At 43.9% G+C, this 16,503-nt stretch overlaps 1 protein-coding gene across 5 annotated transcripts in view; it reads left to right on the top strand.

The window, feature by feature from the left end:
- The first annotated feature begins 3,280 nt into the window (after window positions 1-3,280).
- The window catches only part of nectin1b (nectin cell adhesion molecule 1b), a 138,202-nt gene continuing 124,979 nt past the window's right edge, over window positions 3,281-16,503 (top strand). For 3 of the 5 annotated variants that reach the window (XM_084019499.1, XM_084019501.1, XM_084019500.1), the window contains exon 1: window positions 3,282-4,149. In XM_084019499.1, coding sequence (XP_083875625.1) covers window positions 4,098-4,149 — 52 coding nt within the window. In that variant the 5' untranslated portion in view covers window positions 3,282-4,097. Of the gene's footprint in view, window positions 4,150-16,503 lie in introns of all 5 variants that reach the window. The other 2 variants (XM_084019498.1, XM_084019502.1) reach the window with 2 other exon arrangements.

Genomic DNA, 16,503 nt, shown 5'->3' with positions numbered 1-16,503 from the left:
TTTTGCTTCTAAAGGCTTGAAGCCGAAACAATTACTTTCAGCTGCATTGAGTCATTACTTTAGAATGGTCACTAATTCGTTTTCAATAATAAAATTGTGCAAATGATGCCAGAATGTATAAGAGATTTAACATTGTGGATACGTTTTTGTTCAGAACAAATATGGTTTCTAGAGCATGTAGATTTCTCTGTCACATGTTTTCCAGGCCAGGGAAACTAACAGTTTTAGATCAAGAGAGTTGTCTGCTCTCCGGGGAGGAAGACTTGGGTCGGGCCCAATGCAGATTTCATGCTATTCTGGACTGCTAAAAACCTGGATCGTGTTTGGCTCAGCAACACTTTGCCAAACTTCTGCCATCTTTTTTTTTTTTTTTCTTCGCAATCGCACGTTTTGACAGCTTACATTAGGTCACCAACACTACATGATGTGTTTTATAAATCATTGTTTGCATCACTGACAGAGGTGTTGACAGAATGTGGGATTGGATAGATTAGACCCACACCCTATGTCACTGTTATTGATATATGACATCATGTTATTGAATTGGGCTGTTTTTTGTTCTACATGACTTTTGTCTAGAAAATGTGACTATTGGGTTGTTATAAATTGGATTTGAATTTCTCCCCAACACTGAACAAGAAACCTTACATCAGATCATTTTTTAAAAATAAGAAGAAATCAAAAATGCTGAAATAAGATTTGCCACCTTTGACCTGCAGTCAGAGCTCTGCCCCCCGCAGCTACAGCTCCCCTTCTGGTCAGCAACATAGCCTCACTTCGCTCCTCTGACGATCCCTGCTGTGAATCCACACCGACACCACAGGAAAACCAGATCCAGGACCATGGAGGGCGGACGGTCTGAACCTGCTTTCCTAAAATGAGAGATTTTCTTTAGCTCTGAAACACTACCGCTTTCGTCCAAAGGGTTCCTAATAAAAACAGTTGTACTGTCATCAGCAAAATATAAATGACTTTCTCTTTGCAATGAAATGTGCCATCACCGTTCATTTTACATTGATGTATTGATCGGAAAACCCTTCATCTGTTACCTTTATTGGGCCTATCCTATAATTAAGCCACAATATAATATTACTTTCTCTGATGCATCCCCAAATATTTATTGCACCGAACAGTTTCTAAACCTCCACAGTGGCTCAGACTCAGCATTGAGCTCTGGCACAAGCTGCAGCAGTACGAGTGTATCAGATTTCATCAGCTCGCCTGTAAATCAATCATAACCTCAGCCGATCAATGAAGGGGGCGATGCATCAAAGACAAGGGGCAAACCCAGAGGATTTTTTTTTGTTTTGTTGCTATTTTGTGTTCCAGGAAGTTTGGCTGACCATAGAAGCTGTTTTGTCTGGAGAATTCGACTCACACACTCGATGTGTGAAACCGCTGCTGACCAACGAGCTGCTGCCACTGGGAGATACATGATGGACCACTGAATTGACGTTGTTGATTCATACTATATATTATATTCTAAACTGTACTTCTTTCATGATGCCCACGACTTTCCTCATTCCATGTGTACCCTGGCAATGGACACCAATACATTCAATTAAAATGATTCCATTGAGGTAAAACCACTACATTAGGGCGTTGTTCAAATCCCGGCTCCTCCAGTCCGCATGCTGAAGTGTCCTTGGGCAAGATACTGAACCCCAAATTGCCCCCGAAGGCTGTGCCATCGGCGTGTGGATTTGTGTGAATGAGTTAGATGAGATTAGCTCCTGATTCAGGCGGCTCCATCATGCCATCATTGTATGAATGTGTGTGGATCGGTAAATGTAGACGTAAATGTGGTGTAAATCGCCTTGAGTGGTCAAAAGGACTAGAAAAGCGCCATAGAAATGCAGGTCCATTTACTTGGGATAAGCACGCAGCATTTCAAACACCTTTTATTTTCCCTTTGCTGCTTTGTATTTGACAAAAGTGGCATGTTTATCAACTACACATCCTCCACTTAGAAAGTGTGTGTCGTATGCGGTATTCCGCTCCATACAGCGTGATTTATGTTGCTGTGCCACAAAAACTACACTGACCTTAATAACCAATTGGCCCAGTGCTGTTTTGCCTTGCCAGGTGATTTCTCTTGTTGTTGCTGCTCTTGCAGATAATTCTGTGGTGCTTGTATTGAATCATGGCCAAAGACAGGATTCTGACCGCACGCCTGCCTGCAGACTCCACAACAACATAATCGACTCTGCAATATTAAGCATGATGGCCTTGGTCTATTTCTAATTATGTGAAGAAGTACCGTCCACAAGAGGGAAGTGTTATCACATTCATACTCCCGTTCATTCACAGGCAGCACCTTCACAGAGATCCCGTTCGGTCGCCTCCGGAGAAACAGATCAATTGGCTCAGCAGAAAGAAAATGTTCCCCTTTGAGATCATCATCCAATGTTACTTCCCCTAGTTTTAATTGACAGACCTCACTGTGAGATGTAAGAGTGGTTCCTTGGATCATATTTCAGCTTTCACCGCCCCACCCTGACATGTTTGTTAGTCTAGTGGTTCACATGAGGTCTGGGGTGCTACAGGGCTCATTGAGGGGATCCCTGACGGAGCCATAGGAAATGTACACGTTCATCCTTGAAGGTAATTCTAGATCATCGTGAATACATATTTTGTTTTGTGGTTTTGCTTCCTGGAAGGTGGTTCTCCAAAATGAGATGTTGTTTCTCTTTGGTCATTGGACATCAGTGAGATTAGTTTCATTTTATTTTATTACGGGCATTTCTATTTGGGTGAAAATGGGAGTAAATTGACACGATAAAACAAACACGTAGAGTGTGTTTTGTCCTTCATTTTGCTGACTTGTCTTTGGTGGATTCAGGCAGCTTCCTCAACGAGAGAGGCTATAAGCACCACATTGTCACTTTGGGTTTCAATTCTCGTTTCTCTTAAGTCTCAAAGGTCTCGGTGGCTCTGTGGGACTATTCCAGAATGCATTATTTCCCTTCATCATGTACACTCTGCATTATTGTCCCCAATCGGGATCCTCGGAAAAACAGATGTCCTTTTTCCCACAATTGGATCACCTTCTGATCCAAAAGATTCATTTTAAACACCCTACAAGCGCAAGAAAAGTTTGAGAGTCACTTCCTGCGAGGCTACCACCGGGCTGCTGCCGCTGCTGCCACTGCTGTTGGGCTTTTTTTTTCTTTCCAGGCGATGCCTTTGCTTTTTTGCAGGACACTCAGGCTCCTCCCCTGCACAACGTCACCCGATCCCGATCTCTCCCAAAGCGTCAGCGATAACCAGCAAACACTGTGGTGGCAGATCAGCGGGGCGGTGCACGTTGCGGGATAAAGCTTCGCTGTATTTCATTTAAAAAAAAAAAAAATTTAAAAAAGAGGAAAAGGGGGTTGGACGCATCCCACCATTTCCAGAGTTTAACAACTTGACCGGTGTGGCGTGCTGATCCCTGCGGCTGGGAGAACCGGGAACTTACGGAACTAAAACCGGGACTGTGCCAGCACATGATCTAGTTAGGTGCTCTGTCAATTTTGCAGCCGGAAGAAAACGGCGACAATTTCCCCGGAGAAACTCTCCCAAGTGTTGGAAACTTCCCGACGCAGCATCGATCGAGGGACCTCCCGCCCACTTTACCTCCTGATCCACAATCCTGGAAGGAGGGATCGAGTCCTGGAGCCGCCGCGGTGGATGGAGGGAGCAACAAAGGCGAAGGTGGTGAAACTAGTAGATCTGCTTTGATAGCAACACAACTCCTCTTCTCTCCTCGCCTGCTCTTTCCCGAAAGACTCCTCCACATTTAAAACTGCAAAAAATCTGCAGCCGCTCGGATCTCATATCGGGGATCCCGGACCAGGTTTCTACTTTAGTGCAAACTCTCCGCCTAGACTAGAGGAATCGCCGCAAACGGCGACATTGATGCTTCGGGACGGAGACGCGCAACGCCGATCCTCTAGTTTCGCCAAAGTGTCGCGCTGCTCTGCGAGGGAGGTCGACTAGCTCCGGCCGAAGTGGGATTTGCAGAAGTTGCATGCTTGGTCTTTGTCGTCTCGAGTGAGCCCCGTTCATCCGCCGTCAGGTTATCAAGACGAGATCCGGAGAGTCGAGGAGGCGCCATGGCGATGTGTGCGGGGATATGGATCCTCCTGCTAGCGGTGCACGTCCAAGGTAAGCCGCAAAGCAAGGAGACATATGTGCATTATTTCACCATCAACTCCCAGGTGTGTGTGTGTGTGCGTGCATGCATGTTTCGCAGTGACAGTCTTGACTGGTGCATGAATGGATGTATCGATTCGATGGCGCGGTTTGGGGTTTTGCAACAAGGTGCGTAAACGAGCGAGAGAAAATTGGAAAGTGTTTCCAATCTTGGAGTCAAACCTCGCGAACACGACTGCAGAATACTTATTTTGGCTGCAACATAATGAAGTTGCCCGGCCAAGCAGGCAGATGGCGATGTTTGCGAACCGTGCAGAGCAGCCAGCACTCTCCCCAAGTTTTCCCAATGTCTCATTGTGATGCCAAGTCGGAGCCACAGAACGCTTCTTGGGAGATAATTGAAACCTGTGGCCTGTTAATCCTCAGCCCCCTTGTGTTGGTTTAATATTGCAAATTATGAAAAATTCAAGGATCCATTATGCGCAAATCCCTCCTTTTAAACTGAATTCCACGGACCTTTTGTTTTTCATATTCAATCATGATATTTTGTGAGGGAGAGTGACTCAGGATGTGGTGACATTTGTCTTCGTCTCCAGTCGTACTGCGAGAAATTGTGCTGAATATTTAATTTATTTGAGGAGACAGAGGGATTGTGTGTGTGTGTGTGCATGTGTGTGTGTGCATGCGTGTGTGTGTGTGTGTGTGTGTGTTGATGTGTTGAGGTGAGCACTGCTGGTTGATAAATGCAGTGATGAGTTCACATAGATCATCCTGACATCAAAGCATCATCCATTGGCCCTAATAATTTAAATGCATGCTTAATAAGTGTATTTGACTCTAATCACAAGGCGTGTCATTATTCTGCTAATATTGACACCCATCTAATTGGAGAACAGAACAGGCCAACAATGGAGTGTCATGTTGTACGCCTGCCACTGTGTGTGTGTGTGTGTGTGTGTGTGATCCATTACCCAGAGGGGCTTTAAGGCTTAGTAGAAAGTTTACTGGTTTGTTTACATCTTGGGTAAGTAAATTCTGTCTGGCGCCCTGTTTTAGGGAAGGAATGGAAGAGGGTCAAGTGTGGTCAAGAAATGTCACATCATGTTTTGAATGGCACTGTTATTCTCATTCAGTCTGACGGACTGCAGCCGCTACAATGTTTTGCTTTGGTGGTCCTTTCTACTAAAGACTAAAAAGGATTTTCAAGGCTTTTTTTTGATCACATCTAGGTTGTTTTTGGAGAACAGCCGAGATGTTGACCTTGTTCGCGGTGACGCGCCTTGTGTTTAAGACCGATTGCATACTTTGATCAAAAGCCCCTGTCTGATTTACATTGAGATGATCCCTTTGCTTGTGGAGAAGATCAGGATTAACTGGTTCCCTTGGGATTCACGGTGGAAATCTTTTGAAGCTGTTCAATCAAGGGAGTGGAAAATGTCTAAAAAATTGCACTTAAAGCGTCCTGGAAACGTCTTATTTGAGCAAAAGCAGGGGGGGTTTCTAAGCCTAATTAGACATCGTACGAGTAACTTTGCTCTTATTTCTTTCTTCTATTTATTGCTGTAGTTTATTTGAAACCAAAGTGACTGCACAATTCCTGATTTCAGACATCCTCATGAAGGGAAGGGCATGGAAAGTGTTTTATTGCAGCAGTTGTTTGCACCCGTTTCTTTTGACATGCAAAAACATGAATCTGGTCTTTCACCCTGAGGTTAAAGGGCGTTGCCATAAATGCCCACTGTCTTTGATGACTTAATTGATATACAACACGTTCCAGACTCTTCCCTCATTACAGAAGCACAAACATGCGGGAGAATGGCCTGCACAAATGCAAGTCGCAGCAACCCCAGTTGTAGTTATCCATCAGGGAAAGCCATTTGTGCACGTCATGGTAGGCTAATAACCATCCCTGGAAGGCACAAGAGGGTCAAATTGATAAACAGAAAATATTCAAAGCTGCTCGCCAAATAGATAATCAAATAAGAGCAACATTAAGAATAATGGATTTGTGAATAATAGCAGCTCTGCTCCAGGTTTCTTGTATTAGCACTCGGTCTCTCCTGTATTCCAGACCGATATTTAATTGGGTGTGAACGGAGTTAGCAACCAGGTGGCTGTTTATGGCTCGGCGCCATCCCCGGGACCCGGTCCTCTACCAGCCCATATAGCTATCACCCTCTGCGGTGGGATAAAGAGATTTTCCAGCTCTAATTCCTCATCTTAGTTGGATTAAACATTTGGGAAATGAATGCTGAATGGTAGATGAGCATCAACTTTGAATGTGTTATTATTCAGTAAGGGTGTGAATTATAATCTCTGCGATGACTTGGCTGCATGTGGGGTGAAAAACCCCTTCTGCTGGAGACCCCTGTGGTTCAGCTCCATCAGTCATTGCATGTGTCTTGTGAGTTTCTCTCTGTTTGTTTGGTAGCTCAGCCATGATTTATCAACATTCATACTCGGTTACTATTTTGTTTTCCAGCGATTTTATGAAAACAAGATGAAACGATTATTGTGCCGCATTCCATTTCCCAATGATGCTCTTGTTTTGACTTGTGTTATAGATGTAGTCTTTATAATTTATGATGTTTTAAAAGTCAGGGAGTAACTTTTTTAAGTACTGTGATCTTAATATTGCCAAAATAATTGTGGTTGTGTGCCTGTTTGGCACGTTTCTCCACTAGTACCAGCACAAAGATGACTGTCTTGTGTTTGATTCTCGCCCGACGTCTCCCATGTGAATCATGGGTTATGATACCTGTTGTTCCTGCTTCATTGTTTGACTCTTTTGGTCTGATTGCTCAGCCAACTCTCTGACCTGTATGCACAAGCTTTTCACCGAAGCCTGACGCACAACAGTTCACTTTGACTCACGACAAGCGGTCTCATGCTGGGCCCCCTGGAGTGTGTACTTGCTTCTCAGACTCATTTAAAGCACATTGAGGTATACCTTTGTGTATGTCAAGTACTACATTTGGATTGATTGATCAAAGTGTCAAGGGGGTTCTGAGGAAAATTACAGGCATGTTCATAAATAGTGTTGAAATGGATGTCAAGCACTGGAACAGGCATTTTTCCTCAGATGGGTTGGAAGGAACGTTGTAATTAACATTTTGACTTTCTCCTTTCTGAAGAAAGACTGTAATTGCTGCTCCGTGGCATTTTACATTTCATTTGGATGACAGTTGTGATACGGTGAAATGGAGAGAGTCACTACGGGATTGTTGGGCCTTGATGGTTTGAATGTGAATGCAAATTGCTCTGATCCTCGATCCTTTGGGGAGTTTCCGTTTGGTCCCCGCTGAGGTGATGGATGGGAGAGAGAGCGCCGAGTCCTGGGAGACTAGTTTGAGGGGAGCTGACGGGAGATTAAGCTTCCATTTTGCCATAGAAACTAATGGAGGTACTTGGCCACTAAGACTTCATCTCTTTGAGCATTTTGCTCATTGTGGTTCTGCTGTCAGCTCTTTAGCAAATCCTTCCCCAAACACTGTGTGAAATGTCTCTGTAAAGCATAGTTGCTTTTTGCTTCTGGTCTGTTATGATTCTGGAAATGGAGTTGCCAGTCATTAATTTCTTTTCTTTGGCAAAATGTTTCCCATTAGCTAATTTTTCGTTCCATACGTCACAGCCGTTGATCTAAGAGGCACATTTTCCGTTTTTCTTTGTAAGTTCTCGATGCACATTCTGCCCCTTTTGGTCTGCGTTTCACAGAGTAGATTAATAAAACATGGCGTAAGCACTGAACCTAAATAATGGAAAGGTTATGACAAAATGGAGTGTTCTCTGCGTACGGAAGACTGCACAAATAGTATTAAAGATGGAATCCATCCAGCCCTCCGATTGTTTGGAGTCTGGAGTTCATATGCGGGATTTTAGTCGTGAAAAGGAACAAATGGATGTTTCAAGGCCTCGAGTGAGTTCCTTACCGCTCGTCTGTGCGTCTCTGTGATGATAAAATAGTTTGGATCGCTGAATGAAGCTATTTTGGGGTTTATGGAAGGATCGTGAAATATCAAAAGTAATGTTTGTCCCAGACAGCAGCTGCCAGATAACTTGTTTTGTCAGAACATGCAGTTCAGTATCATATGCAGTGCTTTCATTTGCTTGTTATTTAGTGGTGTTTAGTGTCTGTCAGGTGACCTCTTCTGCTCCTTTGCTTTCTTCACGCCAGACAGTTGGATCTGGATGGAAAACACGTTTATCAGGAAGCTCCGGCTGCAATATCCCACTTTAAGTCTCTGAAACGTGTCTCTGTTTCACCGCAATTTGCAGAATCAGCAAGGCAAGGCAGAAGAAAATCAATACAGGGGATCAAATCTCGCCCTAAGCTTTTTCTGATTTGGCATTAATCTGTCGAGCCGTTTTCCTTTCTATTTAGCCGATCCTTGTCGAGGGATTAAATGGTTAAATTCCTGCTCTGCTGTTGAGAATGAGAGTGCTAGCGGTGGCTGACTACACTTGTTCCATATTTTTCTTGTAGTTTGTCAGATTGCTGTGAGAGCATCTGGAGAAGTTGTTGTAAATCTTCTCTGAAGGAAAAAGTAAATAATCTCACACGCTGGAGACATTCTGAACGCCTGCACTGTTTTTATGCGAGTGCGTCTTGACTTGCCGGTGACTAAGAGTGGAGTTTATTTGCACTATTTCTCCACTAGAGCTCAGTTACTAGTGACGACCTGTAATCAGTCATTTCTCTGAAAATCATATTTCTTTCTTTCCATTGTTTTTCTGGGCTGCTGTGCGAAGTAAACGCTGCAGTTTAATGCGTCCTTTAGGTTTTTTTTTTCATACAGTCGTCTTGTATTTTCTGCTTCGCTGGTTTAAAAGAAATAAATCATATGAGAATGCAGTGCTCTGTGTCTGGCTTTGCAACTGGGGCATTTAGTCATGGCTGATCTTGGATTGAGAGAGTGTATAATTCCTGGTCTTCCCACTAAGGCTGCATGAAATAAAGCAGATCTGATCAGTGTAGCTCCCACCCCCACTGTTGTACAAGTCAATTTACAGCAGGCAGCCGGGCTGATGTGCCTCCATTAAGGAGCAAAGCAGTCCTGATAACCAGTCAGTGAACAACCTGCTGAGGATGAAGGAGAAAATAGGTCCTGTTATGTAGAAATACAAAGTCTGGAACTGGATTTTTTGACGTGATATCGGCGCTACAGGAAAAAACATCAAACTGTGGGACCGAAAACTGCCAGCATATTTTCGGCCACTCGATTGGTTTGGTGGACTTTGAGGTTGCCTGTGTGCTCGGCTCGGTCCACACCTCTGTAGTTCACTCGCGGCTCTACTTCGTGAACTGATTGATGTGGACTGGGATTCATTTTAAAACCTGATAGACAAGTTGATGCGGTTGCAAAGTTGTCTGCTCTTCGATTGAGTTGCATTTTGTGCTGACTTGGGCAGCCTGTTTACAAGAGCTGTGCTTCTCTTTTCCTGGCTTATGTCCTGACGGATATATCAGCTGAAGGCCAGGGATTCAACATTTAAATAAAGTTGAACAATGTCAATCCAACGTTGTTCTTTGCAGCTATATCATCCCATTTTTAGGTTTTAAATGTAGCTGTTCTGAAATATAATTCATTGTTAAAGTCAGTAATGTCTCCTCTGCTTTCCTGTCATAATGTGAAGTAGCTGGTTTATTCTCCGTTTCACTCCACATTTCGTGTGATTTGGACATCCGACTGCTCAAAGTGGCTTTTCCATCCCGCTTTTCTCCTGAAAATTCTGAGAGTTTTCCGAATTTGTGACCTCAAACAGGTCAACTTGTAAGACATTGAACATTTACACCAACTGCCTCCAACTTCTGACTGAAAACATCCGCGGCGCCTTCAAAAACCGCATCTGTCAATCCCATTACAAGCCTTCCGGCTCACCCACTGCACATGGCATCCACTGTTAAATACCCTCCAGGGTTGGAGCCGAAATGGAATATTAGCTTGCAGAACACATTCAAATGCAAGTATCGAGCATTTCTAAAACTTTGGCGGCAGTTTCAATCTTTCTTTTACGGAAAAATGTTCAGAATCAAAGCGGCACCGGAATTTCCGTCGCCGTTACACAGAACCCGCGGTTTCACGAGGCTCAGAGCTGATCTCCTGTCAGAACTTCACATTTTTCTCTTTTTACTCTCGACAGAGTTGGGTGTCTATCTCTTCTCCCCTTTCCCTTCTCTGCAGTCTCCCCGCTCTGCCTTTGAGGACGGTGCACGCTGGGAGTCGACTTGGTTAGCACTTGATACAAAAGGGGGTTTGTTTCATGAGATGTTTCCCTTTTTAATGAGTGATGGTGTTCGCTCATTTAATATTCCACACTGATATCTCTCTGGGAGCTGACTGTGCTTCAAAGCAACAGCGTGGTTGTAAATGGGAGTGGGTGAACGGGGGGGCAGTGGTGGTGTTATGAGAGGGGGAGTGGGGGAGGCTGCTTAGAAAACACCAGTGCAGATTTATTTATTCTCCCTGACATCTCGCTAAGCTTCCCGTGTGCTGCCGCTTGGTGCAAAGCTCCTTAGTGCCCTCGTCATGTGCAGACAGACGAGCAAAATATGAGTGATAGCAGGTCAGCTCCACGTCTTTCATATTTCTCTCAGCGTGCGTCTTCCATCCTCCATTCATGTTTGCACCTTCCCCTGCTGCGAGCGACTTTAAAGATAATTGCTCAAATTCAATGTGAACATTTTTCCGGAGAATATTTCCGCTGTTAGTCACCACAGCTGACACCTTGATTCCCAGCACTGGACATGAAGCGAGACTGAGGCCGAGACTGAGGTCATGGGTGGTGGAAATCCCCCCTCCATTTGTTAGTGCACATGTTCGAGTTTGCTGTGAAAGAGATAACACCGCGATGGCCTGCCCTGCAGTTTGGCATTGATCCTTCCATTTAGTTTTAGGGTCCATCCCAAAGCGACTAATGTAGTCTGCTATTGATTCCCCAGTTTCAAGCTTGGCTGCATTTGACTTCAATGTTGCATTGTTGTGAGAAAATCAGGTGTGCCAAATGGCCTCTGCCTCCTTCCTGTATGCCCTCCACCCCCCTTCTCTCTCCCCCCCCCCCCAGCATTACAATCACTGTGTCTATCTGTATATTGTATTTAAATGTGTGTGAAAAAAGAGGTGGGCAAGCGAGTAACCCGTCTCTGAGCGGTGAAAGAGGTCAGGGTTGTCCCTTTATCCCGAGCTGTAAGTCTGTATCAGCATGGCATCTATTTAAGCTTGTATGCATAAAAGCAAACCTGTTGGGTATGACAGGTTATATTCACTCCTCCAAATGCAGTAAGATGTATGGTTGATGTCCATATTTATATTAGAACATCTATTACTAGTTTCTTTAATCGTGTATCACTTACACTTTGGCACGGTTTCATCAAATTAGTTTTATGTTGCAGTAAAGATATGTCCATGGAAGGATATTTTACATTTGAAGAATAAACCTTAGTATGAAAGATGACAGCAAGCTAGTAGATCTTGAACAGTAAAATGACAAGTTTATGCATAATAAAAAACTTAAATTACAAAACATGAGGGTCAAATATAAAAAAAAAATGAATCCCATAAAACGTTATTGCTGTAATTTAATGTGCCGCAGTGTCTTTTTGTCTGCCAATAAGCCATATATGGTGTCAACAGTGTTTCTGTGATATATTATATTCTCATCTTCTAAGGATTACGTTCATTTGCAGCTGTTTTGTATTTGCCTAATTTATTATCTTTGGAGAGAAAAGTGATGTTTCCTGGGGCCCTTTGTTGTTAAAAGTATCAGACAGAATGATCACATTTCCAGATTTGCAGTGATAATGTCTCCAAGTTGATATTCCTGCTGTAGCAGCTCATGGAAACTAACATAGAAGGTTTACTTGAGGAGAATACTGTCATGGTTGAGCTCTGGTTAAGTTTAGAAAATGAAAAAAATCCTTTGCTTCAGGTTATAGAATCATCCAGGTCGTAGTAGTTGACCTCGACCTGACCACTAATCGGCATTCGCCTTCTGTCTGTTACTTTTTACCGTTTCCCCTGAAGGTTAGTTTCCAATGCAGAATGGTTGCATATCACATGTCTGCCGTACCCCCCCCATCTCTCTCTTCCTCTTCCTTCTTCCAGCTGAATAACTTTGCCAGGGGTTTCCACATGGGAGCTTCCACTCTGGCAGCACACGTCTTGCTTGGCTGCTTGTTTGCAAGTGGAATTAACCAGTCAGGAATCTGGAAAGGGCTTGGATACCAGTAAAGGAATCATGCGGGGCCATTTTGTAGTTCACAGCAATTGTCAGTTGAGCCACGACGATGCCAAATGTCACGTCAGGCCAGAGACATCCGAGTGTCAAACATATGAGCTACAACATTTATATAATCATTTATGCAGAAATACGTGGTTACAAGAACACCCATCACTGAACTTACACCCACGTAGCTCTTACGCTCACAGAGAGATCCAACGGTGCATTTTCCTTTTTATTGATGCATCTCAGTCAAATTCAGTCCCCCACTTTAACCATGTTCAGTTCACATAGTGCACAAGAATCCAAACTTGTTTATTTGCATACAGGGGCATGCAATTGTTCCCGGCACGGTGTACCTTCCTTGTCAGCATTATGCAACTGAAAATAGACGATAAAGAGGAACAAATGCTGGAATGAGAAACTTGATATAGAGAGATTTTAATACCTCAGCAAAAGCCTTAAAATACCTCCACTCTTCTGGCCGGGAGACTCGCACCTCTCAGGATGCCAAGTTTCAGAATGTTCTGCAGGACGGATTTAAGGATTGTACCTTCCTTCCTAAGTTGTGGAAGAACATTTGCAAGGGAAACTAACCGTGTTAATGTAAAGAGGAAAAGGGGAAACGGAGATTTACATGGAGAGACTGCGGGGGATGGGACTCTGCAGAAGGTCATGCTGTTCCTGAATGAGGCTATGTTCCAACGGTGATTCTAGTTTGACTTGAAATAGTGTTCTTAGTTGAAGTGCTGTTTAGGCACAATGGGGCTGCCTGCTGGAAGAAAGGACTTGTGCAAATAGAAGTTCATTTAATTTTTTCCAGCTCATTGGGCCTTTTTTTTTGTCTTTTCCGATGCGGGCCCCCCTACACCAACACCAACTAAATATTCTCCATTAATGCTATCTTCAAACAAACGCCTGTTGCATAACTGTAGGAATGCTATGACACATGAAACAGTAAATTAAATTAAAAGCTCCATAATGTGCTAAAGATCACATTGTCCAATGAATTACTTTAATTAAAGCCTTTCTTGATTTGAGTAATGAGTGATTCAGATCAAATGGGTTGAAGTCAAGATTAAATTGAAGCCCTATGTTTCAATAGACTGCTCAACATGCCATGAAAGCAGTTGGAGGATGAAACTGATTGGGGTTGCCCTACTTCGCTAAGGGTGTGTTTCATCCCTGCTGTTTGGGGAAATTTTGGTGAAGTTTTAAGAAAAAAAGAAGCGATTTCCACCAGAGTGAGTGAGTGGCGCTCCAGAAGAAGTACTCCAAATAACAGGAGGCTGACTTCATATATCGTTGTATGGGATTTAAAGGGTTAATCCTATTGATTGGGTTGTAGGATTTGCCCACGCAATTCTGGTGGAAGTTGTTCTGACTTCTCACCGTTGGAGGGATTTGGGGGCAGCCCCCCCCCTCCGTCACCCTAAACCCTCTTTTCATTCTCACACAGCGGACGCTTGGTGACCGGCGTGGGGAGGGGTATTTGTTTTTCTTGGGAAGACCCGAGAAGGAGTTCACTGAGCCATAAACACACGCGTGAGCATCGCAGAGAGCGCATATGCGTACGTCCATGCTCGGGCCCGAGGCAGAGGCAGCTTCACGTTGCCAGGCCCTGCTCCCCCCTGATCCTGACCCACTTTCTTTCCCCCGCTCGGCGCTCCCTCTTTAATTGCCGCGCGGCACACTGAGGCCATCTGCTCGACTGAGGCCCGTCGCCATGGAGATGCTGGGAGGCTTTTCGGATTTGCAGTGGACTGACCAACAGGGAAATAGAGGTCAGGGAATGGGGGCAGGGTGTTGGACAGTCATAGGGGCACCAGAACGGTGTTATGAAATACTGGTCTGACAGTGCAATAGTACACCTGTATGAGACATTTGAACCCGATGCAGTCTGATACTCTCAGAGCTTTAAAACATGCATTAGGGAGGAGACTGTTGAGGATTTTATCATGAATCGCATGGTAGACAAAGACTGATTTTTAAAAACACAACGTACATGAATACATTTATTTTTTTCTCAGTTATTTATGTATGATTTGTGATAATCTTATTTAAGATTGTTTTATTGTTTTTAAAGAAAAATAATCCTATAATTTGGCCAAGAACATGAAAATAGTGACATTTTGAAATACATGGATTTGATCTGATAGTAAGATAGAATTTTCCCACCAGGAACATTTTAGAAAAAGTTTATCTTGGCCTCTTTTTCTTTTCTTTTTCATATAGTTGTATTACTTGTAAGTCCGGAGGGAAAAAAAACAAGTTGGATATTACAATGACCACTTTTGCTCTGAAAGTTTTGGGCTATTTGTCTGTGTTAAGATTACTGAGATGCTTCTGTCAGATGTGTATTTAGCGTTGTCTCATCTGGCTGCTCCGATCATATTGAGCCGTGTTCCCTTATCCTCACGAGTGTCTTTGTATATTTTGTTGCTCGTTCTTATTTCCTTTCCAATGACACGCCTCAGTGAGGAAGCAGTTGTGCTGTTTTTTTTTTCCAATTAACACGCGTCGTATTTCAGAGCCACATCTGCACGGATCGGTCGCTTCTTGCTTCTCAGACTGTCAGCCACACTTGCATCACGCCGCCTCAGTGTGTTGTTTACACATTCAGATATTCCATACCTGTTCCACAGGGTCATTTAGCCAGATAGCTAAATGTGGCATTTTATTTCAGGAGAACGTTTTCCTTAAATGGCTCTAATGGACTCTTGATATTGACCTCTGGCACAGCGCTGAGCTTTGGGAGACACTCCATTTACTCCTCTTTTAAAGGTCAATATTGGTAGCTGTCATTTCTGAAGTGCCATTTATAGGTCAATACCTCATTAGTAATCTGGCAGAGTTAGGATCAAATACAAATGCTGTCTTGTCTGCAACATTTTTTACTTTCAAGTTTAGAGCAAAGCCAGCGGATTCTGTTACACCGATGCAAAACGTGACTTTGATATCATTTAGTGAAGAGTTCTTGATGATCAACTTACAAGCCATATGCAGAAAAAAAGTCACGGGTCAAACAATGGTAAATGTGTAGTTTCCAACCAGTTATTCTGCAAGAAAATCCCATCAGAAAACTCCAAGTGCCAGTGTACGAAGTGTGGGTGTGATGTTTAGTTTCGTAGTCTTTGAACATGATACCCTCACCGAAACAGATTCCTTGCAAATTAAGCAAACACACTTCCCCATGACTTCTGTAAATATAATATAAAACATAATTATAGCTTAATTTGTACATCATGTTCGTTCTGTGGCCTCTTTGCACATAATTGAACAACCATTTGTTCACAATACAACAAAACTGCTAATATACCCAGCGTTTCAGTTGGCTCATGGACCGTAGTTTGGCCACCCATGGGCTAGGAATGCTGTTGCTGCAGGATGCAGTAGCTTTAGTGGGTGTTTATGTGACCACTAGCATGTGATAGCAGACAGACTTAACTGCGGAGGCAAGTGTACGCCTCCTCCATGAAACTCTACGACGTCGGGATGTCTGTTTCTACCAAACTGCTTAACAAGAGTCAGACCTCAGACGAAGGCTGTCAGAATCCTCAGACTGGGATGTCGTCACTATCTGCATAGAGGCCTCAGACAGCTTATTTTGCTCCTCCATCACCTGCCGGTGACAGAGTAACACGCCGGGCTGTGACAGCGGAAAGGTTGGCTCTGTCAATTTAAACCCCGGTGATCGCTTGATCTCTGAGCTGCCCAAACGTACATTCGGTGCTGAAGTTAACGAGACAATGTACCCAGTGCCTGTAATGAGACAGGGCCCTTTTTAGCTCTGTGAAAAGATAGAGAGGCCGTCAGTCAGCCTGCTCTCCAGTCAAGGTCATGGTGTCGAGCGCCGGATGTGTTGTACTTGCTTCCATGCCCCTCCGTCCTATCACAGCTTACCCAGCTGCTGCTGTGCAGAGGTGGGGTGAGAACTGCTGCGCTCTGTGGGCAGCACCCTAGATTATGCACTCGGAGAGATTAATCAAATTGTATGATGTTATGCCATGAAAGAGTGACCAACTAAAGTTTTATCCAGCCAGTCTTTCCCACATCCGGCCCGTTAGCTGCGTTGAATGTTGTTCCGTGTGTCCGTCCTGCCATTGCCAGGGGCGGAAATACATCTCTAGCTTGAAATGAACTGGTGCA

The sequence above is a fragment of the Eutrigla gurnardus genome (genome assembly GCF_963514095.1).
Source record: "Eutrigla gurnardus genome assembly, chromosome: 10".
In the NCBI taxonomy this organism is placed as follows: Eukaryota; Metazoa; Chordata; class Actinopteri; order Perciformes; family Triglidae; genus Eutrigla; species Eutrigla gurnardus.
This window is presented reverse-complemented; position numbering and strand designations above follow the sequence as displayed.